General features: G+C 41.5%; 2 protein-coding genes across 7 annotated transcripts in view; one reads left to right on the top strand and one right to left on the bottom strand.

Annotated features, from left to right (window-relative positions):
- The window catches only part of SCYL3 (SCY1 like pseudokinase 3), a 43,134-nt gene extending 34,983 nt beyond the window's left edge, over positions 1–8,151 (top strand). For all 4 annotated transcript variants that reach the window (XM_043568547.1, XM_043568545.1, XM_043568549.1 and 1 more), the window contains 3 exons: positions 1,475–1,646; positions 6,306–7,000; positions 7,509–8,151. In XM_043568547.1, coding sequence (XP_043424482.1) covers positions 1,475–1,646; positions 6,306–7,000; positions 7,509–7,568 — 927 coding nt within the window. In that variant the 3' untranslated portion in view covers positions 7,569–8,151. The remainder of the gene's footprint in view (positions 1–1,474; positions 1,647–6,305; positions 7,001–7,508) is intronic.
- CE4H1orf112 (chromosome E4 C1orf112 homolog) overlaps positions 8,152–26,616 on the bottom strand; it is a 45,302-nt gene continuing 26,837 nt past the window's right edge. For all 3 annotated transcript variants that reach the window (XM_043568542.1, XM_043568543.1, XM_043568544.1), the window contains 11 exons: positions 26,147–26,229; positions 25,745–25,796; positions 24,249–24,338; positions 19,198–19,383; positions 17,119–17,241; positions 15,994–16,089; positions 14,075–14,188; positions 11,910–12,014; positions 11,186–11,266; positions 10,142–10,261; positions 8,152–8,477 (listed from right to left, as the gene is read on the bottom strand). In XM_043568542.1, the coding sequence (XP_043424477.1) occupies positions 8,277–8,477; positions 10,142–10,261; positions 11,186–11,266; positions 11,910–12,014; positions 14,075–14,188; positions 15,994–16,089; positions 17,119–17,241; positions 19,198–19,383; positions 24,249–24,338; positions 25,745–25,796; positions 26,147–26,229 (1,251 nt within the window). In that variant the 3' untranslated portion in view covers positions 8,152–8,276. The remainder of the gene's footprint in view (positions 8,478–10,141; positions 10,262–11,185; positions 11,267–11,909; positions 12,015–14,074; positions 14,189–15,993; positions 16,090–17,118; positions 17,242–19,197; positions 19,384–24,248; positions 24,339–25,744; positions 25,797–26,146; positions 26,230–26,616) is intronic.

Raw genomic sequence — 26,616 nt, 5'->3', positions numbered from 1 at the left:
TCTCGGGGCCTCTGTGCCCCTTCGTCCCATCTCCAGCGAGGGAGGTGGACTCCTTACAGGGCTGCCCGGGGCTACCAGAAGTGCCAGGGCAGCCTTCTGGAGGCATAGGTTAGGAGTGGACAGTGTCACTTCTGTTATGTTCTCCTGGTTCGAGCGAGTCACAGAAGTCAGCTGAGGTTCATTAAGAGTGGGTTTGCATAGGGCATGGATACTGGGGGACCACGGGGGGCCCGGCCGGCTTTAGGGCCAAGCAGCACAACATGGCACTTGGTGCTTCCATTTGCAGCAGTAATTGTTACCCTGATGTAGTTGTCTCTGAACATATAGACGAGGGACGAAGCATCCTCCCTCTGAGAGGAGTCCTCCTACGTCTCAGAATTGGCCCTGAGCTGAGGTCAAAGAATGCATAGGTTTTCAGCGTGTGAAAGACCGCGAAGACTCTCACTGGAGTTCTGTCCTATGTAGGGGAATAGCCTGGCCGATTTTTATGCGCTAGAAAGTTCCTTTTGGTAGCAGTGTGGAAGATGGACTGGAGGAGGGGAGAGGAGGTAGGAGGCTGTCAGAATAGTCCAGCTAAGAGAAGGCAATGTCTGGGGGACATATGACGGTGGTCATGGGAGAGGGACATATAAAGGGTAGAAGGGTAGGACGCAGCTGCTCACGAGAGAGGAGAGGCTTGAGGATGACTGAGGTTTGTGGCTTGGGTGGTTTGTTATTGTACAGTTAGCCTACTTGATGGAATTCTCATCATTTGTGAAAGAAACACTTTATTTGTACAGCTTTGTTCTGAGAACGTGCCTGATTTGTTAGCATTGGACCTGAACATCATCTTAGTCTTGCTGGAAGTCTTGATCTTAGATAAATGAGGAAACTAGAAACTAGAAAAATTAAACAATTGGTCAGTCTAGGTGTCTGCAGTTAGCCCCTCTGCCACAGTTATGGACTCTTGTCACTCGGTGTCTTTTGATTGGAGCATTTAGATTCTCCCAAGAATTTGGAAAATCCTCTACAGCAGTACTACCCTGAACACCCCGTCTTAGCCGATCTGACACTGAGCAGAGTCAGGCCTGGTTGGTATTTGCTGGAGTCCTCCTGGGAGTACTGGGTGCTGTCGGCTTAAGAGACTGGAGATCTCCAGAGCACTCAGCTGCCTTTGGTCCTGGGGCGGGAGCTAACAGGCATCATGAACAAGCTTAGAACCTTTCATAGCAATTCAACACAATAATTTTATGCGATTTCCAATAGATTTATTTTTGCTTTTATTGTTTTCTACAACGTGTGGGTCTGTGATTGATTGGGAGGGGAACCTATTGGGCCTTGCCCACCAGTAGTTTGACAGCTGCTGACTCGGAGCACGCGTGTAAGAAATGAAGTCATCTGAACAAGCGCGGTCTGATTGCAGCCCAGGTGCTGGTTTATGGGGAAAAAGACAGGCCGTGTGGTCCTGTGCACTTACCACCTGATTTACTCCTAGGTCTTGCTGGGCCTGCGTGATACCAGTGATTCCATTGTGGCAATTACTCTTCATAGCCTAGCAGTGCTGGTGTCCTTACTTGGACCAGAGGTGGTTGTGGGAGGTGAAAGAACCAAGATCTTCAAACGCACTGCCCCAAGTTTTACTAAAATGGTGGACCTTTCCCCAGAAGGTAAGAATGATTAAATGGGCTTTTTGTTTTAAATATTGTTGTTTTAATGAAATTTTTAACATTATACAAGTAAGGCAGGTGGGTTGTCTTCAGTCAGAGGATAGAGACAACTGTAAAGAAAACATAATTTCCCTCTCCCGGTTCCTTCTGGGTGTATAAGGTAATCAATTTTAATAGTTTGGTGGGAATCTTTTCTTCCTTTTCTTAGGCCCATAAAGATACACGGGTATCTGTGTATACACACACACACCCACGTATCAGATTTTTTAACAAAACAATGAGAAAATACTGTGCCCAATTCTACAACTTAATTTTTTCGTGTAGTGCCTTTTCAGGGACTTGTCTCCAGGTCAATATGTAGAAATGTCACTTTTTTGACAGCTGCCTAATATTTCATTGAATACATTTCATTTAGTGATTTCCCTGTTGATGGATATTGCTTTCATTTCTGGATTTTTAACCACTACATTGCTGCAGTAGATGTCCTTGTACTTGTATCTTGATGTAGTTTGCCTTTTATTGCTAGAGTATAAGGTCCCACAAGTAGACTTACTGGGTCAAAGAATATATTTAAAATTTTATGGATACCCTCTGTCAGTTTCTAAAAGTTGTAGCAGCTCTAAACAACACTAGATATTTAAGTCCTTTTGATTTTGATGGCCTCTTAGGTAAGTAGCTGTTGATTTTTAAGAACTTCAAGAAATACTTATTTCTGGCATATTCCAATTGGATATTACATGGCACGTAGCAATAATTGCTGGTCTTTATAGGTTGTAAAAAGTCAAGAATAAAAATTTTGTATCAACGGCATTGCTTCTTTGCTCCTTGATACAACCCTGAATAGGATGGTGACCTTGTTAGGAAACACGGATCTCTGATTCAGTTCTCACGGATGGTGAATTAGCACAGAAACCGTTACAGTAGAAAAGAACTATCAGATAGACTTTTCTCTAATTCTCATGCCAGGAGAATATTTTATTTTATTTTATTTTATTTTATTTTATATTTTATTTTATTTTATTTTTTTATTTTTTTAATTTTTTTTCTTTTATTTTATTTATTTTATTTAATTATTTTTTTAATTTTTAAATTCAAATCCAAGTTAGTTAACATACGGTATAATGATAATTTCAGGAAGAGAATTTAGTGATTCATCACTTACATAGAACACCCAGTGCTCATCCCAACAAGTGCCATCCTTCATGCCCATCACCCATTTAGCCCCTCCCCCCACCCAACACCCTGGCAGCAACCCTGTTTGTTCTCTGTATTGAAGAGTCTCTAATGGTTTGTCTCCCTTTCTGTTTTTATCTTATTTTTCCTTCCCTTCCCTTCCCTATGTTCATCTGTTTTATTTCTTAAATTCCACGAGTGGAATCATATGATATTTGCCTTTCTCTTATTTCACTTAGCATAGTTTAGTTCCAAAAAGATTTCATTCTTCTGATCGCTGAGTAATATTCCGTTGTATATATTTACTACACCTTCTTTATCCATTCATCAGTCGATAGACATTTAAGACTCTTCCCATACTTTGGCCATTGTCGATAGCGCTGCTGTAAACATGGAGGTGCATGTGCCCCTTTGAGTCAGCATTTTTGTGTCTTTTGGATAAATAACCTAGTAGTGCAGGTGCTGGATTGTAGGGTGGTTCTATCTTCAGCTTTTTGAGGCACCTCCAGAGCACTGCACCAGTTTGCATTCCCACTAGCGGTGCAAGAGGGCTTCCCCTTTCTCCGCATCCTCGCCAACATCTGTTGTTTCCTGAGTTGTTCATTTTAGCCATTCTGACGGGGGAGGTGGTATCTCCTTGTGGCTCCAGGAGGGTTTTTAAAGCAACGCTGGCTTCCTGAGGTTTTGATAGGTCCAACTCTTCTTGGTGCTGATGAAATCATTGTCAGTCAGGAACTCGAAGAGGGTGACGAAGCTGCTCCCTCACTGACTAAGATATTTTGGAGCACGTTGAGTGAATGGAGTCTGTGTGGTACCAGGTAGTTTTGTTTTTTGTTTTCAAGCAGAGTACACCAAACAGCAAATGAGAGATTTATTTATATTTCATACCAGAGGAATCTGTAAGGGAGGAAGGGTTTTGGGATGCAGTTTTGGGATAAGGCTGGGGGCATCAGTCTCCGAGGGCAGCTCTGTTGCATGTTGAGTCCCCACTCCAATCTGTTTTATTTATTGGATGCAGTTTCCTAATTGTGGACTTTCTATAAACTGTTGACCTATAATCTTAGTAAGAAACCAAAAATGCACCAAAGTAGAACAGATGAATTTTTTTTTTAATTTTTTTTAATGTTTTACTTATTTTCGAGACAGGGAGAGACAGAGCATGAACAGGGGAGGGTCAGAGAGAGGGAGACACAGAATCCGAACCAGGCTCCAGGCTCTGAGCTGTCAGCCCAGAGCCCGACACGGGGCTAGAACTCACAGACCGCGAGATCATGACCTGAGCCGAAGTCGGCCGCTTAACCGACTGAGCCACTCAGGTGCCCCGGGATGAATTTTTATTAAAATAGATTTTTCTAAAGACTTTCAGTGACTTAGCTAAGCTCTTCATCCAAGATGGCTGCCGAGCCCTGGTGACTGCCTGCATTTCATTTTTTGACGCATTTCAAGTTTATAGTTAAGAGTGGACCTTCTTCTGAACAACATGGGGGAATGCTGGGGAGGAGCATGTCCATAGGAGGGTACCCTTGGACTTTTTTTTTCCTCCTTCTGCTCCCTTGCAGTTTACCTATATGGTCAGACTTAAGAATATGGGATAATAGTGAGATTTATGAAAAGGGAAGAGAATTGGAGGAGGGAACATTGGTAAGAGATACTGGTAGGCCCTCGCGGGGAGGATGGTAGCAGAAGCAAGCAAGAATGTGCTGGGCTTGTAGAGGTCAGACCCTGCAGGGCCCGGCAGGCCTCACTGTGATGACTTACCCCAGGCCCTTCCGGGAAGAGGAAGTACTAAGCCAAAAATTTTGCTGGAAACTTTTTGACCAATGTCCACTGTGGAGTATGAACTTTTAGGTAAACTGTTAAAGACAGCATTTTCTGGAAACAATTTTTTTCCCCAATTGGAAGTTAAATGTCTATAGCATAAAATTTACCAATTTTAACTGTATAGTTTTGTAGCATTAAGTACATTCACGCTGGCGTTCTTGTACTCTCGGACTTTTATTCTTAGTAGAATCAATTATGGTTTTATTTTTTTTTTTTTTAATTTTTTTTTTCAACGTTTTTTATTTATTTTTGGGACAGAGAGAGAGACAGAGCATGAACGGGGGAGGGGCAGAGAGAGAGGGAGACACAGAATCGGAAACAGGCTCCAGGCTCTGAGCCATCAGCCCAGAGCCTGACGCGGGGCTCGAACTCACAGACCATGAGATGGTGACCTGGCTGAAGTCGGACGCTTAACCGACAGCGCCACCCAGGCGCCCCCAGTTATGGTTTTAAATCACCAAAGTGTTCAAGAGCCGTTAACTCTTATAAGCAGGTATCCTAAAGGTTCTGTCTAATCCAGCTTCTCAGCTAGCTCTTGAATCCTTTCGAGTCCCTTACCGCCACTTAGACACTCAGCCCATCCGTAAACACCCGGAGGACAGGCGTCCATTCCGTAACAGGTGTTTCTTCAGATATTTGAAGATGCTCTCTTCCTGCAACTTCTCTTTTGTCTGTGTTAAATACACCCATTTCTCTTAACTGTTGCCCACCTACCCTGTTAGAACAAGAAGCAATTTCTTAGCCCTTTTACTTTGGGGAGTTTTTATGTATCTTTATACTGTCCCATGTACGTCGTCATCTGTAGCCAGCAGGCTCAGATGCGCCAATCTTGGAGAAGCCCTCCTCTGGGGTTTTTCTGGCAGCACGCCCAGCAGCAAGAAGCATGTGCAGAGCGATTGTTCCAATACTCTTACGCAGACAGGGAGAAATACTCAATTTATGTAGCTTTTCCACTGTTTGGATGAATGTTTTCCTGAGTATTAAGTTTTAAATTCTGAAAATTAAGGGCACCTTGGGAATACTGAGGCTGATTTCTCGTATCACTTCGGACTTTGTAGTCAGCTGGGGTCTCATCTGCTTTTCCTGGACTACAGGGTACCTACCGACCATTTCTTCGTGACTGGTGAGGAGAGCTGGTGACGGGTCTTCGGTGCAGCATTCTCCAAATTGGGTCCGAGGAGGACAGTTTTGTTAGATGGCAGTAGGTTTTCTGTGAGAGACAGAGTGGCGTGGTTACGTTTGGGAAAGCGTTAGGAGTAGCGTCCGGCCGCGTTGCACCAGACTCCACGGCCTTGCCCACGTTTGAGAAATCTCTTTAAAATGAGGGTATGTCCGGTTGAGCACATGACACTTTTTGGGGGTGACACTGCCTGGCTTAGAACCTTTCTCTGTTTATAGACAGTTACGCCAACAAACGTTGAACATCTGGGAAAGGATCGGACGCTCCGCCTGCTGCTTGGTGTGCTTCCCTCAGAGTTCGGGTTAAGCATTTGAGTAACTTAGTTCTGTTACGTTCTGCGGGGATTCTCTTTTGTAGCTACAGTTTAGTAGCCTGGATATTTCTATGAAATGAGAGCCAGACCTTGTGTGCGTGTTAACCTTTTCCTAAATATATGGCTTGCTCTTAACATTTTATGAGGGTAACTTTTGTACTTATCCCCACAGGTGATCAATATTCTCAGCCTATCAAATTCCCCATGAACGGACTCTCCGACGTGAAAAGTACCTCAGGAGACCGTGAAAACTTCCCATCAAGTTCTAAGAAGTCTGAGGAGTGGCCCGACTGGAGCGAGCCGGAGGAGCCTGAAAACAAAGCTGTCAGCATACAGATTGGTCCCGCGGAACCCCGCGATGCCTCCACGTCCCCGCTCCCTAACTTGAACACGGAGGAGGCGTCATGGGATGACTTTGAGCCCAGCAGCTTAGACAGTGAAACAAACGCAGGAGGAGGAGTCCCCGCTGTGAGACCTGGGGCCGCGGGGGGACCTGAGCCCATTCCTGCCTTGTTTTCACTCACTGAAGAGCCCAAGCCTTCGAAACCCGGCCTGTGCCAGAAGGCCGGTCTTGCGCCAAGCAGGGATGACCCAGGCCACACCGAGCCCCCAAAAGTGTCACCAGAAGGACGCCTTAAGGTTCCATCTGAACTGGGTTTAGGAGAGGAGTTCACCATTCAAGTGAAAAAGAAGCCAGTACGAGATCCAGAGTTGGACTGGTTTGCGGATATGATCCCAGAAATTAAGCCTTCGGCTGCTATTCTCATTTTGCCTGAACTGAGGACAGAAATGATGGTTTCCGGCAAGGATGACGTCCCACCAGTGATGCAGTTTTCCTCGAAATTCGCTGCAGCAGACCTTACCGAGGTGAGGATCGGTAAATCGCGTCGCTAGCGTCAGGGTGTCCTCGTCCGTGCCGGTTGCCCGGTCTCGTTTGTCACGCCTGCCGTTTTCCCAGGGAGGGAAGCGACTGACGCGCTCAGCTGCTTAAAATGAGGATACGGGCAGTTCCGGTACCCGAGGGCTTTCCTTCCCCAGAAGGATGTAGCGTGCTCAGCAAAGTGTTTAACTGGCCACTGGTCATGACCAGGATAATCTCTTTATGGGGAGAGGGATTAAGCCAAGAATAGGGTGTCTTCAGATTGATTTTGGATTGATACGGTCCTCAGGAGGTTATCTTACAAAGCTGCGGCTTTATGACTCTGGAACCAAAGCGACCCTCCCCTCAGCTTCCTGTTCACAGGGAGGGAGGGAGTGTACTGAGCACAAGGACGTCTGTTCTGGTGTCGAAAGGCAAGCGTTAGGCTCCTTTCCTTTCGATTCAAAAATGACTGGTTTCAGCAGGCTGCCCTTGGTTTGCTTTATCTTGCTGCAGGGAGAGTCCGAAGGCTGGGGAGACGAAGGGGAGCTGAACTGGGAAGATCACAACTGGTGACAACAGGCGGAACTTCAGGGCAAAGGATTTCTTTAAAAAATCCAACTAATACCTCAAAAGCGGGCTCTGCAGACCGGAAAACCCAGAAGCACCATTTTCCCCGCCTGTGCCAACTGAAGCGTGAGCCCCCGAGTGGCGGCGGGCGCCCCGGCACCGGTCCTGTGGAGGGGCCTGAGCGCGTCTGCCCGAGGCCAGTTTCTGTGAAGGGCAAGCAGCCGTGGAAAGGTTGAATTCACTGCTTGTTTTCCAGGACAATTCCAGAGGTAAAGAAAATAAATACAAAAATTCAAGCTGATTAGCTTAATTCTGTGCCATTTCTTTAACAGAAGAGTAAGCTTTACTACGAGATACAACTTACTGAAAAAGTTTTAGCTATAAAGTATATAAATGATTTTAGATTGCTGAGGTTTCCTTAGGCAGCTTATTTATTTGTTTACAGATGTACGAGTGAGGGGCCCTGTGGGGACCTGGGCAGTTCCTGACTGTTCCACATGTATCACGTTGTACCAAAGCTCTTCATGAGAAACCTCCCCCCTCGACCTGTTCTCTAAATAAATGTCCAATAAAGACTATTTTCACTAGATTCAACTTTACAAAAGTTGTTTTATATGTGCTAGAAAACGCATAGTTCCATCAGTGCATTCATTTACAAAACACAGAGCAGGCTGACAAAGATGATTGGGGGGGGGGGGGGTCGGTTCAGTCCGTTCAGGGGCCACCTGAGAGTACAAGTCGTTTTAGCCTATCCATCCTTTCTTGGAGCATCTCCAGTTTCACTACAAGCCAGTCTGGAGCAGGAGACTTCTGGAGTAATAGCTCCACCGCCTCCAAGGCCACGGACGCCGCCTGTAGTGCTGACCCACACTCTTCTTCCGCAGGGAGCTCACGACGGGCCCTTTTTGCACAAGGCTGGCAAATGAGAAAAACCTGCGATAAGTAATGACATGATACCCATCTCAAAGATGATAAAGAACTTTCTTTCTGGAGTTCTGAAACTGTGAAGTTTTATGTGCTAATTTTATCTAGTCATTGGTTCACCAGGGGAGGAGGGAACCACCACCCCTGCAATCACCTAGAAAACTCTGGGAAGGCATTTCTGGTTAGTTCCACTAACATTAGGGCCCAAGGAAAGTAAGAGAAACGCCTGCCTCATCCAGTCATTTCCAGTGAGTTTCTTTGGGATTATCTTGCAATCTGTCCTGACAAATAAGCCCCAAGTATGAATTTTCTAAATGGTTCCAGTTTACTTTTTAATGCTAAGTTTATAAATGAGAGCTGCGGTCTTTCGGAAACTTTTACGGCCAATTCCAGAAACTGTCAGGCTTTTAGCATCACCGCACTGGGGTGGGAACTGGGGCTGAGCCACCTTTTATGATCACGGCCTTCCTAAGGAAGGTCATAATAAATTCGAGAGAGAAAAAAAAAAAAAACATGCACAAGCAGGGGAAGGGCAGAGAGAGAATCCCAGACTCCGTAAGTCAGTGCAGAGCCCAATGTGGGGCTTGAACTCACAAACCATGAGGTCGTGACCTGAGCCAAACCAAGAGTCGGACACCCAACTGAGTCATCCAGGGCCCCATGGTCATAATAAATTCTTGGGGGCTTATTTACACTGATATGTAACTTTCAGGCTTGAAATCTGTAAAACTAAGTCTTTCCTGAAAACTAGTTATAAACAAACTTTTCTTTTTACAAAAGTTACAACTAAACTCACCAGAATATCGTTCATTTGGACTGCGATTCTATATGCATGTGTATATCAGTGCTCAAAACAATATTCTGAATATCCTTAGGGGTATCAGATTTCTGCCTTTTAATAGGTAGATGTGATTTCTAGACACTGCCCAGAATTATCCGGCTGGGTTGATGAATGAAGCAAGGGATCAGCCTAAGCATTTTGGAAGGTGAGTTCATTGGTTTTCCGTGGTTCAGAAACTACTGTTTGTCACTTCACTGATAACAAATACAGAACTTTCCCAAAAGTTACTACAAACAATTGAAAGTCCTGTTGAAAGAGTAGGGATAGTATGATGTTAAAACTTATTTGCAAGGGTGCCTGGGAGGCTCAATTTGGTTATATGTCCAACTCTTGGTTTCGGCTCAGGTCATGATCTCACAGTTCGTGGGTTCAAACCCCACACCAGGCTCTGTGCTGACAGTGTGGAGCCTGCTAGGAAAGAAGAAATGTGATTTTTAAAAGAGCAGCTACTGTAAAACAGAATTTTACATTTCTAGATCTATTTGATTATATTTTAAAAATGCTTATTTTTGAGAGAGAGAGAGCACTTGAGTGGGAGAGGGACAGAGAGAGAGAGGGAGACATAGGATCTAAAGCAGTCTCCAGGCTCTGAGCTGTCAGCACAGAGCCAATGGGGGCTCGAACCCACAAACTGTGAGATCATGACTTGAGCCAAAGTTGGTCGCTTAACCGACTAAGCCACCCAGGTGCCCCGATGTGATATTTTGATATTCAACAGGAGGCCAGGAACCATCCTGGTTTTTTTTTTTTCACTTTTATCAGTAAGAAGGGCAGAATTTCTCTTAAAGCTTGACCCATACTATAAAGTCCATACCTGTAAAGATGACCACTTTGCTTCTTCTACAGCGACGTTAGCAAAGCGTTCCCAGAAAATGGCTTTTTCCTGTTTCACACGTTCCACCCTGGCAGCCGCGGTTTCATCTACAAACCCAGTCTGCCACAAATCGTGAAAAATCAAGTAAACACCAAGCATTCTCTAACAGAAAATGCTGTGATACTCAGAAAATGAGAAGACGCCGTGCATGTGTGTGTAAGCACCCAGTATTAAACTATTCTGGCTTAGCCTGTGAGCTAGGCAGGTTTTGGAAGGTGAACTCATCTGTAAATGCACCATCTTCGTGTGATTTGGATAAAATCACTCTCCAGTGTTCTTCCCTACAGAAAAGCCGAAGTGTCTTCTTTCCAGGAAAAACTGATAGTCTGCGAACCTTCATTGTACAGGGTGAGAAACTGGTAAAAACAACATGTACACACATACTTCACCAGTTGATGTGTGAGGTATACGTGCGTATAAACAGCCACATGGCCCAGTTTAATAATGGGCGTGGTACAAAAAAAAATCAGTAGTTGTGCATAATGCACTTTCTCTGGTCTTCTAAATCTGTGGCTTAATGTTCTGCTGGTGTTGCAATTAGCCCCTTATGCCCCAGAACTGCCCCCATAGAAGTTCCAAGGTGTGCACAGACATGGGAGCCAAATGACTCAACAGTTGGGTTCTAACTATTAAAAACAGCTTTAGAAATGTCACAGTTTGGAAAACTAGGTCTTTGTTGGCGCAGGAAAGCCGTGTAAAATTCTACGTAAATGAGAGGAGTAAACGCGGCCTCTCAGGCCCCCGGTTCTCCATGCGAATCTAGGAGGGTAACGTTCGGGGTCGCTCGGTCCTCTCACTGCCTGAACTCACAGCGACTCCGCCCGGTCTCTGACCTGTCATCTGGCCCCGGCTGTTTAACTTGTGCCACCTGTGTGCTGAGCACTATGAACAATTTAAGAAGATACTTAAGTCGGTTACAATCATACAATTTTAAAAAATGACAAAATACGTGATCCCACTATTTTGATCTACATAAATAAATACCTTCTCCAGAAAGGATACAACTTTGTTCTTGGTTTCTTCGGAACTGAGACACTGTGGGACTATCTCTTCATGATTTGTTCCCTATCAAAAGATTGATAAACGAGATCGATTTTAATATATTTCAACAACTTGCAAAGACAAATACATGAGTTTTAAGAGCAACTTAAGAATGCATTTTAAAAGAAAACTCTCCGAGGACACTCAGAAGACCGTCAGCTCACAGTCCCTTCAGGGCGCCTCAGGACAACGCAGCGTTCTGCACGGGCACGGCACTGTGAGCTTTAGTCACCTCTGCCCGGTCTCTGGGCCCCTTATGAGCACAGGCGTGACTGCACAGCGACAGGCAAGAAGGCTCACCTTCTCCATGGACCTGAGCTCGCGGGGCTCTGTGTTTATCTCCCTAACTCCTACGATAGTTTGAGATGAAACGTGTTACTCATTTCAAACTCAAAAATACTGTCTGGAAGACAGTGTCCGAGTTAGTAGGCCTGGTCTGAATGCTCGGTTCTGGTTGTTACCACCCCTGACCTTAGGAAAGTCCCTTCATTTCTCTATGCTTCATTTTTAGATCCTGTAAAATAGATCGTTAACAATACTTCCTCCAGCAGAAAATTTTAATGACCAAGATCAAAGGTAGCTCAATAAATGTTTCTAGAACGTTTTAGAATATTGCAAATATTAAACTGTTTTGGAGGTCACTATGATAGGTTGGTCTTATAATTACCTGGGCAAACTGAGTAAACGCCTCTAACGTATGTTGTTCTAGTATCCAGTTCCCGTCAGCTAACAGTAAGGCAAAAATAGAAGACAGGTTGGGCAGAATTTTGTCCTACAAAGAACCAAACCTTATTAGAGGAAAATCTCAGTAGAGTACATTCACTCTTCTTTATATATTTTGAGAGAGAGCACGAATGAGTAGGGGAGGGGTAGAAGGGAGGGGAGAGAGAGAATCCCAAGCAGGCTCCACGCTGTCAGCAGGAAGCCCGATGAACCGTGAGATCATGACCTGAGCCAAAATCAAGAGTCAGACACTTAACCAACTGCACCATCCAGGCCCTCCAATATTCACTATTCTTAACGTCAGGTTTCCTTAATTCTGTCCCCGTGAGCACATACTAATCCACGTTAGGTCATGTCACTCCTTTGTTCAAATGCTTCCAACAGCTTCTCATTTCCTTCGGAGTAAAGGCTGAAGTCCTTACAATGGCCCGGAAAGCCCCACTACCGGTGTGTTAGCTCTACTGGCTTCCCTCCATGTATCAGACACGCTCTCAAGAGGGATCAGGCTTACGATTTCCCCCGAGTGCAGGACGCTTCCCCCAGATACCTGCATGGCTTGCTCTCTCAGCTTCAGGATTTTACTCACAGCTCACCTTGGTGAGGACGCCACTGCCAATAACCCGTTTAAAACTGTACCACATACACATTCTCTCTTTCCCACCCTTGCTTTCTTTCTCTCCAGAGCACATACAGTATTTCATATGCTACGTCACTCCTTCTTAGTTGCCTTCCGACAGGCTGAGGGTGGATATTTATTAGTTTGTTCATTAATGAATCCCCAGTGATTAAAACAGCACCTGACACACAGCAAAAACTCAGCAATATTTTTCTTGAATAAAATGTCATCTCCTGGCTTTAAAGGGTCTTATATGCTGATGAATCCACCATATTTTTCAGGCCTTTGCTCCGGGGAATATATAATTTCTGCTAATAAACCATTTGTTCCACAGCATCTGGGCCCATCAGGGTGCATAGCTATTCATGAATGAGACAGTATTTCGGAATTTATCTTATGCTAAAAAGAAGACAGCTCGAATGCAAACGTCTTTGGATACTTCTGTCCAGAGTTTAAAAGAAGCTGTCAACATCCACCTTTCTCTCATGAAACATAACCCTGTGTGGTGAAAACAGTATGATACCGTTTACTTGTGAGCAAATAAGAGCCCTTTAGAAACTAGCCAGTTAAATGTTTCTATTGCAAAGATTTTAATACCTACTGAGATAACATCCATCATATTTTTGCTCCAATTACATGACAAGGTTGTCATCACCCATGGACGTGAAAAAAGCCAACTATCTAGACTGACCACAGTAATAAGGAAGGCAAAATTCAGTTCAGGAGGTTGTATCTGGAAATTGAGTAGTATATTGTCAGACCCCTGCAGTATAATTTATAAGTAAATATCCATTTGCCAATTATATATACTTTGCAATATTTTCAAAAACATTGTCTTAACAAACAAGTTCTTTTTCATGGATATAAAACCAAGAGTATATACAGTTTGATAAATTACCCAATTTCCTCATTATATACTATTCCCTAGAAGACAAATGTCTGCCTTCCTCAGAGACATTGTGTACTAAAGGCCAACTGGAATGAGACTCTCAGGCTACTGCCAACTCTAAATTATTTGTCTGTCAAAATGTATTTTTCTAAAAAGAAAAAAACTTACAATGAGTTCTATTTTGACAAAGTCATCCTCTCTTCACAAAATACATCCCCCCCCCCCCATGGGGCGCCTGGGTGGCGCAGTCGGTTAAGCGTCCGACTTCAGCCAGGTCACGATCTCGTGGTCCGTGAGTTCGAGCCCCGCGTCAGGCTCTGGGCTGATGGCTCAGAGCCTGGAGCCTGTTTCTGATTCTGTGTCTCCCTCTCTGCCCCTCCCCCGTTCATGCTCTGTCTCTCTCTGTCCCAAAAATAAATAAACATTGAAAAAAAAAAAAATTAAAAAAAAAAAAAATACATCCCCCCCCCCCAACTTTCATTGTCAACAATCCACAGAATTTCAGACAGAAATCAGAAGCCTGAAAATTTTACTAATTCTTACAGAGATTTTGTTAACAAAAGAATTAAAGGAATTTGGGGAACAAAAGCATGAAGAATATTACCTGGATAGCTTGAGGTATAAAAAAATTTCCCAGAGAAGATACAAAATCAAGCACTGCCAAACAAACATGGTCAGGAGGCTCTAATTTAAGCAGTGAGGTCTGCAAAGTTACTACCTAAAGTGGCAAAGACCAAAGAACAGTTAGAAATGAAAACAAGTATTTTGTAGAGACCTAATGAGTAAGATTTTGATGGATGTGTGGAAGGGAAAACACAACAAAACCCAAAACAGCTGAACACTCAATAAAGCCTACACTTCACAAGTGGAATTTGAAGAAAAACAAATGCCTGGCCCAATTATTACAGTATTCATCCTCCCAGCTGCTGTTAAAAATAAAAAAGTATCTTCCTGAAAAATTACATACCAGTGCTCTCCTTTCAAATCCTTAATAGTTGTTCTGTATTATAAATTATAGTGACGGAAATTCATTATTTAAAGCAGGGATCGGCAAACTTTCTATGAAGGGCCAGGTGGTAAATACTTTAGGCTTTGTAGGTAGTATGTTCCCTGCTGCATACTCTTTGGTTTTTTTTGTTTTGTTTTTTAGTTTTTATTTTACAAACCTTTAAAAATGTAAAAATCATCCTTAGCTCTTGTCCTATAAACAGGAAGGGAGAACCTAGCCAGGAAGCCATAGTTTGCCAATCCCTGGTTTAAAGGAACACAGAGATAAAGTCTCCTATAAAAGAAGCAACACCTAAATGAACAATTTACTTATGCTGAAATTTTAGAACTTTAGTTATGTGGGTTTTTTAAAGGTAGACACAATTCTATCAAAATTATCCATATTTGATTTTTCAAAAAAGATTAGAAACTTCAGAATCCACAAAGTCTGAGTCAATGATTTTACTGTATTCTCATTCTCTGTAATTTAATCCATGTTATGCATATAGAATTTGTAATTTACTTACTATAATACATATATACATATATTTAATATAATACATATACATATGTACATATATACACATATACATACACATATACATATTATGCATATATAAATATGTAATTTTTTTATAAATATGTAATTTAAAACTGCACCTCATTAGTATGTATTTGTTAATGCCAAGTTGTGAATGTGCACAACCACTAACCAAGCTACTAAAAAGCAAAGTGTTAGTAGTTCTGCTTTCCAGCATATACGGTCCTGTGATAAGGTATTATTCCTTCCATCCTCCTCCAAGGAATGATTAGTTTTACCTCATAACTGTTTATTTCTTAATGTGCCTGTAAGCTTAAGCCAACTCTCGATTTGGGGGATCAGTTCTGTCCAAGATGGACTAATTCCAAAGCCTCTGAATCATTTCAGAGAAGACGGAGGCCTTTTGCCGTCTCCTCTCTGTATCGGCTTAGAAACGCCAAAGGCAGGCAGTGACCAGGCAGCATCAAAAGGATCCCCCCGACAGTGACCTCGTCCTGCCTGCTCCAGCCATGCAGGCTGGGGGCCAGAGAGAAAATTCAGTAGTCCTTTACGTCAGAATCATGCTTTCAAAGAGACCGTGAAGATGGCCCCTAAGTCCACATTGCTTATATTCTGCACTCCCACAGCTGCTGAAATACATTTGAGCACGGTATGCATGCAAAGTTCACACATGAGCTATGACTCCTGGCCTCAGGGATGTTCTGGGGCAGTTAAAGCTTGGACTATTTGGCATCAGGGAGATAGGGAAGAACAGATGTGGGCTGAACCAACAGCCTGTATCCTAACCATACTCTACTGGATGAGTGAAAGAAATGAGGGGACCGCCCTAAGATAAAGCAAACCTGTGACGTCTACATTCAGTCCAGCAGGAAAGGGGGAACAAGCAAACTGAGCAACAAATCGCTAAAAAGGGCTGTTTCTACAAAGCTATTTTAGGTCGTACCAGTTCAATAATTTCCTCAGCAAGGTATCAACAATTTGTTCACTGTTCTTACCTGACTTATCAGATGAGGATCTAGAGTTTGAATGAAAAATCCCAACAGTGAAAGTAAAAGGCTAAGTGTCTGCTGAACATAAGGTCGACCTGTTACCTTAAATAAGAAACACAAAATAATTTTGGTGAAAATTTTCAATTACATGAAAATAGCTACCTTTTAATGAACATTTATTATACACTAGGCAATATGCTAAGTGTTTTATATTACCTCACATATACCTTATAACTCTACGAAGTAGCTCTTACTACCCTCACTTTACCAAAAAATAAGAAAAAGGGGCAGAGAGGTTAAATAATTTGCTCAAGATCACATGACCAGAAATTCCATTTCTCTTCTCTGTAACTGTGGTTTCTATCATGATATGGTAAGCTAGATCACCAGCAGAGAGATCCTCAATGAATATTTACTGAATGATTTGTGAGGATTGGGGGAAAGCACTTCCTGAAGTTAAAATACTAAAGAAGGGAAATTTAACCATACGTAAATTTTAATGATAAAACATTATCTGCAAAACCATTTCTATTATTTACCGGAAGTGTGAATGTTGCCTTCAGCTTCCAGCAGCTGGCACTACTCAAAGAAAACAAATGTCCTATTTAGATTTTTAAACTAAATGTCATTTGGAAACCACAATCATCTGTGGGACACCCATCATCCCAATTCTAGCCTGTCACCTGGCCTCTGCCATCGCTGGGGAAGAGGAACACAAAGCAGCCATAGCCATCCACTTGTCCCTGCCGCCTTTAGGCCAGGTCACTCTCCACTGCCCAAAAGATTTCATGGAAGACCCCAGAACCACAGAAACAGGCTATACTAACCCAACAGAGAAGAGAAACAATACCAAGAAGGGTTTGATTTTTTTTAATAGGGTCCAAATGGTCATGAAAATAGTTAGCTGGACTGTCAGTCACTCTACTAGGCTCTAGTTTTACTAGTGGAATCCTGTCACGCTCAAAAAGAACTGGTTGAAAGAGCACAAATAGGTATTTTAAGTTCTGATTGCAAGTTCTATCAAGCACCTAAAGAAATTACATACATTTCACTCTACAGGGAAATTTTGGTGCTATTCTTTTTTCAGTATTTTATTTGTTCCCCGGAGAAATTATCAGCTGCTTTCCTTACCAGCGTAGTGTTTAAAAATGCCCAAAGCTGACTCCCGATTTCCAGAATTGCAGTCTGCTGTGCAATATCCAAAGCTTCACTAGCAGAATTACACACAGCAAGCAGAGCAGAAAGCTGTGTGTTCTGTAAGTGGAGACAGAGGATAAGAACTGAGGTTAGATCCCAGTCTAAAGGAGCCGAGGCCCCAGAGGTTACGGATAACTTGTAACTCTGCATAAAAACCCGTGGCCGATGTGTGTTCTAAGACCCAATGCCATCTTTTCAGCTACTTCATTAATACATTTTATTAAAAATAATTTTCCTTACAGACAAACATCTTCATTTTCTACATTTTTTTTTTTCCTTTTAGGTTAAAGTTTAATATCAAAATGGAAACAGCATTGTATTTTAATACAATGATACAGACTGTCCCTATAATCAAGCTAATTTTATAATATTCATCAACTACAGAGTCTATTTTTTTCACATGATGCACCTAGCAATCTTCTACCATTACTAGATTTTGATTATTGCTGTTGTTTCATAATTAATCTTTAAAATTCCTCAACAACACTCTGCATTCAATAAACAGATACAATACTTGAGAAGTACACTACCTAGAACTTGAAACTAAAAACCATCTTATCTGGATCTGCTCTTATCCATATATGGAATCTCTCTCTCTGACTGGCCGGGAGTGCAGTGGGCTGCACGTAATGATTAGTAACAATGCCTTTAACCCATCATACTTCAACAACATTTAACTTTGAAGGATTAGCACACAGCTTTTTATTTAAGATTTACCTATTTCCTTCTACAAATAAGCATGTAAAATGACCTGCTGAAATAAAGTTTTGGTCAGGGCAAAGATATATTCAAGTTTAGAAAACAGGTGCATTATTTTGCCTACTCCAAAAAATGTTTTATCTTCAACTGCAAAAATCGGTGCACAATAAATGTAAAACCTGAACAATCTAAGTTACTCCTGTGTATTTCAAATTATCTCAACATAAATGCAAATAAAAACTTGTATTTCCTTTAATATGTGTATATGTTTTAAATTATCCTGATAATTAAAAAAAATATTTTTAATAAAATTTTATTTTATTAAAATTATTTTTTAATAAAATGTATTAATGAAGTAGCTGAAAAGATGGCACTGGGTCTTAGAATACAAATTTGACACAGGTTTTTATGCAGAGTTCTAAGTTATTCATAACCTCTGGGGCCTCAGCTCCTTTAGACTTCATTATCATCAAGTGCCATGAATAGAATAGAGTGTCAGAACACTTACACTCAGTGTGGAGATCTAAGCCTTGAAAAAACCCTGACCTCGTAATTTAAAATTGCAAATAGACCCCTAGCCCCTTGAATATCCTGTCCCCATCCCTGCTTGATTTTTCTCCACTTATCCCAAACTAATCTAAAACATTTACAAATATATTCATTACTTATTTCACTGTCCACAGCTGAGCTAGAGTACGAGTTCATGAGAACAGGAATTTTTGTTTTGTTCCCTATTCTATCCCCAATGCCTAGAACAGTGCTTGGCACACAAGAGTGTTCAAAATATGTTTGCTGGATGAAATAAATGAAGGAGAAAATGATACTAAACTGGAAAACTGAACCACATGTAGTATAGTCAATTTTTCAATTTTAAAAAATCGTGTAGTTTTTACTTCTTCTGGATGAACTTCTTTTACGTTTCATTAAGAGGGAACATAAAGCTCATAAGAACTACATAAAGACTCAGAATAGGTGTGTCTAAAATGGGGGCTGCATTTTGTCAAACAGAAGAGTCATGTCTGCCTAATCTAATGATGTGTCAGCAAAATCACTGCAAATAAAATATTTCATACTGAGTTTCATCTTGGTCCAGTGTGTCTTGAACTGCAGACCCTCAGTCCCCAATGTAATTTACATCAAGATGGAGTAAGTTTCTCACAGACCCCTTTACAATGTAGAATCTGAAAGCTTGCTAGTTTCTAACCTGAGGGCAGAGACTGTATCCTTCTTATTAACAACCCATCACTAGTACCTTAAGTAGTGCTCAATAAACAGTTACTAAATGAACCAAATCAATCAAAATTCTTTTCTTACCAGAGAGTCAAGCTCTCCCAAAGTACGCCTATTGCTTAGCCACTCCGTACACCGTGCAATGCCTACTCCGACGACCTCTTGTGCGGCTTGTTTCCTAAGCTCGGCAGGTAATGCCTGGAAGGAAATATATTGCCACAGAGACAGATTTTCTGCTTCTCTGGGGGAAAATTTCTGGATAAACTCCACCTGAAAAAAATTGAAGAGTAACAGAAGATGATCTGATGAATGGATACACAAAAGCGGAGAACTGGCTCCCATGGTTTATGTTTTTAAAAAGCTTTTAACTGACAAGGACCAGACCGAGGTAAATGACACGAACATGCATTATTGTATTCGCTGTTGTTGCATTTGTTTGCAAATGCAAAACGCAGTTTAAGTGGAACATGATATGCAGGCACTGAGAGATGTTAAAAATAATCTATTTCATTATTAGTCAGGTAGCTATTTTATCCTACCCAGTAAGTCTATTATCTTCCTAAGAACATGTGTGCTCGTGACCTTGTTAAGTCAAAAGTAATATTCCAAGGTATGCCAAAAGAGCGATTCGGCCAACCCTGGCGGCTTACTGTTATCTCAGCTGATTAGAACAAAGGACCTACAGAAAGAAGCAAAGCTCATCGGTTCAATTTTCCACTAGGCTAGTTGGCTTTGCTCTCAGAGGACACACAGAATTTGTTTCACAAACGTAAGCCACCAGTTCAGAATCATGTGGCTAGCAAATCCATTCTACCACTGAAATAATTCAAAGCCTTTGCCAAGTTAACAGAAAAACAGCACTAGTTTGTTAAAAATGAGGCATCGGCAGACTAGCTAAAAACAGAACACAAACATTAAAAAAACAAAAAGTTAAAATAATACTTTCCAGTGGAAAAACAGCAAAAATAATGGTGCACTGAATTTCTAAATTAAATATAACCTAGGAAGTATATTAATGTAATTTTTTAAGAAGAATATTTCAATTTGTAGTATCTCAAATCTACTTGATGAAAACTTCCTATATTAAAAAAAAAACCCTACCATGTTAAATTTGACAGAGTAATTTTCTCACATTGTGTATTATATTTATATTTGGATTTTGTTTGCAGACAATATTTAGCTGTCAAAACAAGGGAGAAATTGTGTGGCTATCTTCTGGGACAGCTGATAAAGCCAGAAAAATGGACCCTGTGATGAGCTATGTGTCTATTATAATAAGCAGCTTTACTCATGAAACCAAACTGCATCAGGAGGGCCAAGAGAAATGTGCCAACTGATAGACATCAGCTGAACATGACCTTTCTTTATAATAAAATCCAGTGAGTGAATGAACTAGTTCCCTTGCCAAAATAGAAATTACAAATAATAATGCCCTGGACAACATAAAAGGGTAGGCGTTGACAAAATTTATTACATAGAAAAAGTGATTTATTTACGATTTTGAGTTTGAAAACCCCAGTCTTAATACAATTTTAAATATTCAGGGGCACTGGGGTGGCTCAGTCAGTTAAGTGTCTGACTCTTGATTTCGGCTCAGGTCATGATCTTGTGGTTGTGGGTTTGAGCCCCACATTGGGCTCTGCACTGACAATGTGGAACCTGCTTGGGATTCTCTCTCTCTCTCTCTCTCTCTCTCTCTCTCTCTCTCTCTCTCTCTCCCTTCTCTGCCCCTCCCCCATGCTCTCTCTCTTTCCCAAATAAATAAAACTTAAAAAATATATTTAAAACTGCCAGTGCTAACAACAGTTCATAAGGAGTGAAGTAGAAGTGAATAATTTGCAGAGACTTAGGACTTCCCTTGTTAAAATTGAGAAGAGAGGAAAAATACAACAGTGGGCTTAAAATGCAAATACCGACAGTACTTTTTTTCTTTTCACAGTACTTTTTATTTTAGATAAAAATGGCAACACAACTATCAGTCTACTTAAACCAGGTATATTAAATCCTTTCCTCTCAGTAACCTTGTACTTTTGCTCGTTTCTATAAAACAGAAATATTATTAACAGTTACACACTGAAAGAGACAATAGGATATCAATAATCACTCTCCATATTGAAACAGAAACACATTTTAATCTCCCTATTTACTGGCAGTTCCCCCCAAATTATTGCCACACTTTTTTTTTTTTAAGTAAAACATCACTGAACTGGGATCAACTATTTCCACTATGTTAATGCTGCACCACTAATACGAAATCTGGGTTTTTATTTCACCTTTAAAAAGATACCATCCTGTGTGCAAACAGTAATTACTTCCAGCTTCGCTGCTTGTCTCTCCTTTTCCCCAGCGCGTGCTCTCCCCTCTTCACCCCTGTCCCAGCCGCCCTTCCTCCCCCATCCTTTAGCCTATGTCACAAATGCCTCCATCTCCAACAGCTTCCCCTATTCCCCCCGTTCCCACCCATACCTCCCCACAAATGATCTTCTAAGCTATGAACTCCCAACAAAACCTGGTTTGTGCCAGTTTTGGTACTCCTTACGCAGCACCTTTCTCCATGAGCACTTTAATAAATTTGTAGTTTCTACCAGATTATATGTTCTTTCTGGTATCATGAGATATAGCACAGTGGTTTCCAAGTTTTTTCTTTTAAACAAAGCGCTATTAAAAATTAATGAGCGAGCTTTACACACCTCAGCAAGAAAAGCAGATTTCACAGCTACGGGGACAAGGAGGCAGACCGGCACCCTGCGAACAGGAAGCCCCGAACAGCCGCCTGCAGAAGAGCTGAGAGAGGAGCCGGGGCCGGGCCGATACGAGCACAGCTTTTGGATGGAGTGAGACGGATCTGGCACAGATCCCGGCCCAGCCGTTCGTCATGGTGAGTTTCCCTGAGCTACTGTGTCTTCACGTGCAGAATGAACGTTAACACCACGGGCCCCACCCACAGGCTGACGCGGGAACTCCGAGAACTGAAGTGCCCAGAACGCAGCCCAGTCCATCTCAAAGAAGGCCCGTTCCCTCCCTCCTGCCTTCAGGAGGCGGGATCATGTCCTCAGGGAAAAGGGGAAAGAGCAGAGCCTGGCAGAAGAAGGAACACTTGTGAAGTGTTCCCTTCGAGCAGCTCGCGTTTCGAATCTCAAGTCTCAGCTCTGTCTAGGGAAGGTCAGTACCTCAGTTTTAGGATTAGCTAACTGCCACGGACTCTCAGACAAGACTTCAAATTCAGACATGTCCCTTTAAATTGAAGCACAGTAAGCTGACCAGGAAACCAGTATTTGATAACCGAGGGAAAAAGCTAAAAGTAACCTCTCAAATATTCCTAACTTCCAAATCTGATAGCCTCAATTATTTGGAAAAACTTAGACAATTGAGGAGTGTCTAAGATGTCTCTAAACATTAACTAGAGTTTATTTACAACCACATTTCTAGACCTCGCTTAGATCATTCATCCTGAGTTGTAGTATTCTACAAGTTAAAATTTCACAACAACCCTGGGAAAAGGACAATTTTATTCCCATTTAATAAATGAGAAAACTGAGGTTAAACGGACCCTCAGGAAGGGCTTCCCAGTTCACAGGGCCCCTGTGAAGAACGGTGTCCCAGAAACCAAGAGAAAGACCCCTGAGAGGGGAATAAAAGGGATTAAAATCTGAAGGGACGTGGAGCAGACGACTCTTTGGGGGTTTTGGAGAGGAGAAGAGCAACACTTCTGTGTTTTCTAGAAGGCTAGCAGGTGGGCCCGGTGTGCTTTCGGCATCGGCACCACCTGCAAGGAAGGGGGCTAGGAGGCCAGCACGGCTCCTCTGGTGCCTGTCCAGCTTCTCTCTTAGACGTGGACTTGAGGCAAATACTCTATTCAGAAACGACTCCCAATATTTACTGAGCACCCTTCTAAGCACGGCACTATGCTAAGTGTCTCGCCTCTATTACGTCTGGGTCGCTACAAAATTTTTCAAAATAGTCAACACATATCCGCCATTCTATAGACAGGGAAAGAGGTTTGGAAAGGATGCTGTGCCCAAGGTCACAGTTAGACAGGATTCAAACCCCCTTCCCTGACCTAGTGGTTCCCAAGCTCGTATCCATGTCAGAATCATGCAGGAATTCCAACGACAATAATAACACAAATGCCGGGGCCTCACTGTACTGCCTCCGCCCTGCACCCACCCCATTCACAGGAGAAGGTCCAGGAGCCTAGATGTTTCAAAAAGCCCTAAGCAGCTCCTGAAACAGCTGCAAAGCGCTAGTCCAAGGGACTGCACTGGCCGACACAGGTGTCCGTAGCCAGAGACTCTCCTTTATCGTGGCAAAGCTGGCTTTCCTCACAAGACCAATCAACTAAGGCTCATCGTACTTTCCATTTTCCCAAAAAAGTTCAGCTTATTTGCCGTAAAAAATAAGAGACATCATTAAGGGCATACAGATATTCTCGGTCTTTACGATAAATTAAAAGGGGAAGAAGGGCATATAGAACTTTCTCATGTCAATATCTTAAATGGCTGAGAAACAAGGGGAAAGATATATTTTGGGAAGACAATGACTGTCTGTAACTTGCAGCAAAGACGGCGACAAAGGCTCTCTCCTGACCAAACTTAAGTCAGGCTCTTCTTCCAAGCCTCTTCTCAACTCGTCTTCCATCTGGGATTGTGTCCATCCCTGGGCTTGCAGCATCCAGGTTTAGCAAGAATTCTGCTAAGTCCTTTTAGAAAGCATCCTCAGCCTTGATATTTTATCACCTGGGTCTGTGTTTAGCAAGAATCACCACTTCCTCTCAGCAGTTTTCACCTCCTGACCTACACCTTGCTCCCTGAATGTGAATCCCTCCCAGTCTGTGCTGTATTCAGACTCGAGCCCAGTTCTACACTGAGGCCTCTTTTTCCCTATAGCAACAATCCCAAAATAAAATCCACTTTTATCACTTTGACTACACTGGATGGCTCTGATTTTTCTTTAACAACATCAAAATCTAAACCCACCTGAAAGCGATAAGCAAAGCAATCAATACGTTAAAAATTTATACTCAGATCATGTCAACATTCAAATGTACCATAAATGGGACAATGAGAAGCTTTCACAGAGTCTGAATCCAATTCTCAGCAGCTACCCAAAGACAGTGACTAAGATCCTATCCTTGCCTGCTGGGGTGGGGCCATGAAGAAAAAGAGCCGCCTGAATAGTATCGATAGGTTGGTGAGCTGGTAACATTCTCCAGGACAAGATTTTATCTGGGAAAAGACAGGAGAGGAGAGGAGACTTAAAATCATAGTTTTTACAAGCTTTCATATGCCCAAATATTAGCAGCAGCTCTTTTGGAATATAAGATTACAAATAATGCAGATTTTTTATTTAGAGCTTTTCTTAAATAAGTTGTTTTTCTTTCATTAACCTAGATGATTTTTATGAGAAAAGGGTTTTGACACCGTATTTAAAAACAACCCTTTGGTGTTGATCACTGGATGTTATATGTAAGTGACGAATCACTAAATTCTACTCCTGAAAATATTATGCCACATGCTAGCTAACTAGAATTTAAATAAAAATCTGAAGAAAAAATAAAGAAAAATAAAAACAACCCTTTGGGATTTCTATTTTGAATCACTATTTTGATGATAACTTGATATGTTAATCCCCTACTCAATGACAGTTCATGGAATTTTGTCCATGATCTAAGCACAACAGTGCAGAGACAGGTATAACTCTAAGACAGAAGCTCCATTAAAAGATTTTATAAGATCAATGTTCTGGCAATCAATTCCTTTCATAATGTACTAGAGCTTTTATTTTATTTGAAAAATAATATACGTAACATAAAAACTACTATGGATCTGCTTTGTACGAGACGTGCTAAGGATTCAGAAGTGGGTAAGTGCTCCAGACCGCTAGCCATGGAGACATACAGACTAGCTGTTCAGGTCACTGGACCTCACTGGATTTAGTCTACAACATCTTTCAACAGTAAACTAAAAAATATATGGCATAATAGCTACTAAGAAATGAAAGACACATGGACCCACATAAGATCTTTATCACAGGTCAGGGACAAAAAACCCAAAATAACAAACAAATCATGACCATATCATATGGAATATATCAAACATCTCAAAATCTGAAAACAAAAAAAGATCAACACTGAAAAGATTAAATCATCACTACATCATTTTCTCTTTATATCCATTCACAAAGCATGATTTCTTTCTCAAAAGGCATAAGTTTCTGTCACATTAGTTCCTCTCAAATCATTCTGACCGAGAGACAATAAAATCAAGAGGCACCTTGTGTAAGTCATATTAAAGGGAGAAAGAAAAGAATAACTCTCAGTAAGCAAAATTACAACTATATTTTCGACTTTGCATTCAATTTTAAATTTATTCTCAGTTAACCTAGTCTTTCTTTCTCAGACCAATTAATGAAATCCTGTAAGATTTTGAAAATATGAGACAATTTCTGCAGTTTTACAGTTTCTGATACATCTTTCTCAATAACGTCAGAATTAAAGCACAGCAAAGAAACTGCCAAAACAATTTAGCAATCAAACTATTTCTCCTTTTGATATTCACATTCTTTCAGATTATCGTATCCTTAAAGGAACTGCATGGAAAGTAGGTGTTTTAGACCTTGTAATTCTCCTCACCAGATGAGCCACTATGGTGACATGGTGTGCACAGAGTTCAGCAGTCCCATACCTGTGATTTAAGAGAAGACAATCTTTATGAAATAATTCATACAATTATTCAGAAAAGCAAGGAGATGAACTTCTAAAAAGCACTAAATATTCTAACCTGCAATTTTATCCACGGCCAAGGAACAGCACAATATACAAAACTACCTAGGCAACAGTTATCTATCGGCTTGAACCGCAGAAACGAAAATGGGAACCTAGTTCCTAATTAGTGCTATGCTATGAAATCAAACCATTTTGGGCAGCTGGTAAAGGGTTATTGAGACAGAAATTTTCTTTAAGCTTACATTATAACATCATTTACTCTCAGTTACTACTATAAATCAATCCAAAAACCAAAAAAATACATCGTACCGTGAAAGGAAGCACCATGTATCCATAGCTAACAAAGAGGTGATCAGATTAGCACTAAGCACAGCATTCAACAGAGCAACATCCTAATGAAAAACAGAAAGTTCATGATAAATTATGATTACTATTACATTTCTCAAAATAAAACAACAAAACACCATCACAATCCAAATAACAACAGATCCTCAATGGGAAGGTTCAACTCTCTAGTATCTGAAAGAACCTATAGCACCATTGCCTCAACATTGATGAGCACCTACTGTATGTTAAGCATTATGCTGGGCTATGGAGATTCCAAAGTGATTTTAAATGTGTTTACTCAATCATTAGGATCCACAAAGATTCTAGTGCTAGATATTAACCACTGTAAAACATCTTAAAGGATACTGATCCTTATGTAAATCCTAAGAATTTCTTCCCCACAATTTTCTCAACATCTTTTCTAGTTTAATTCCGTTAAAGAAACTCAACAT

Source organism: Prionailurus bengalensis, chromosome E4 (assembly GCF_016509475.1).
Source record: "Prionailurus bengalensis isolate Pbe53 chromosome E4, Fcat_Pben_1.1_paternal_pri, whole genome shotgun sequence".
NCBI lineage: Eukaryota > Metazoa > Chordata > Mammalia > Carnivora > Felidae > Prionailurus > Prionailurus bengalensis.
The sequence above is the reverse complement of the archived record's forward strand: the minus strand, read 5'-3'. Positions and strand labels throughout refer to the sequence as shown.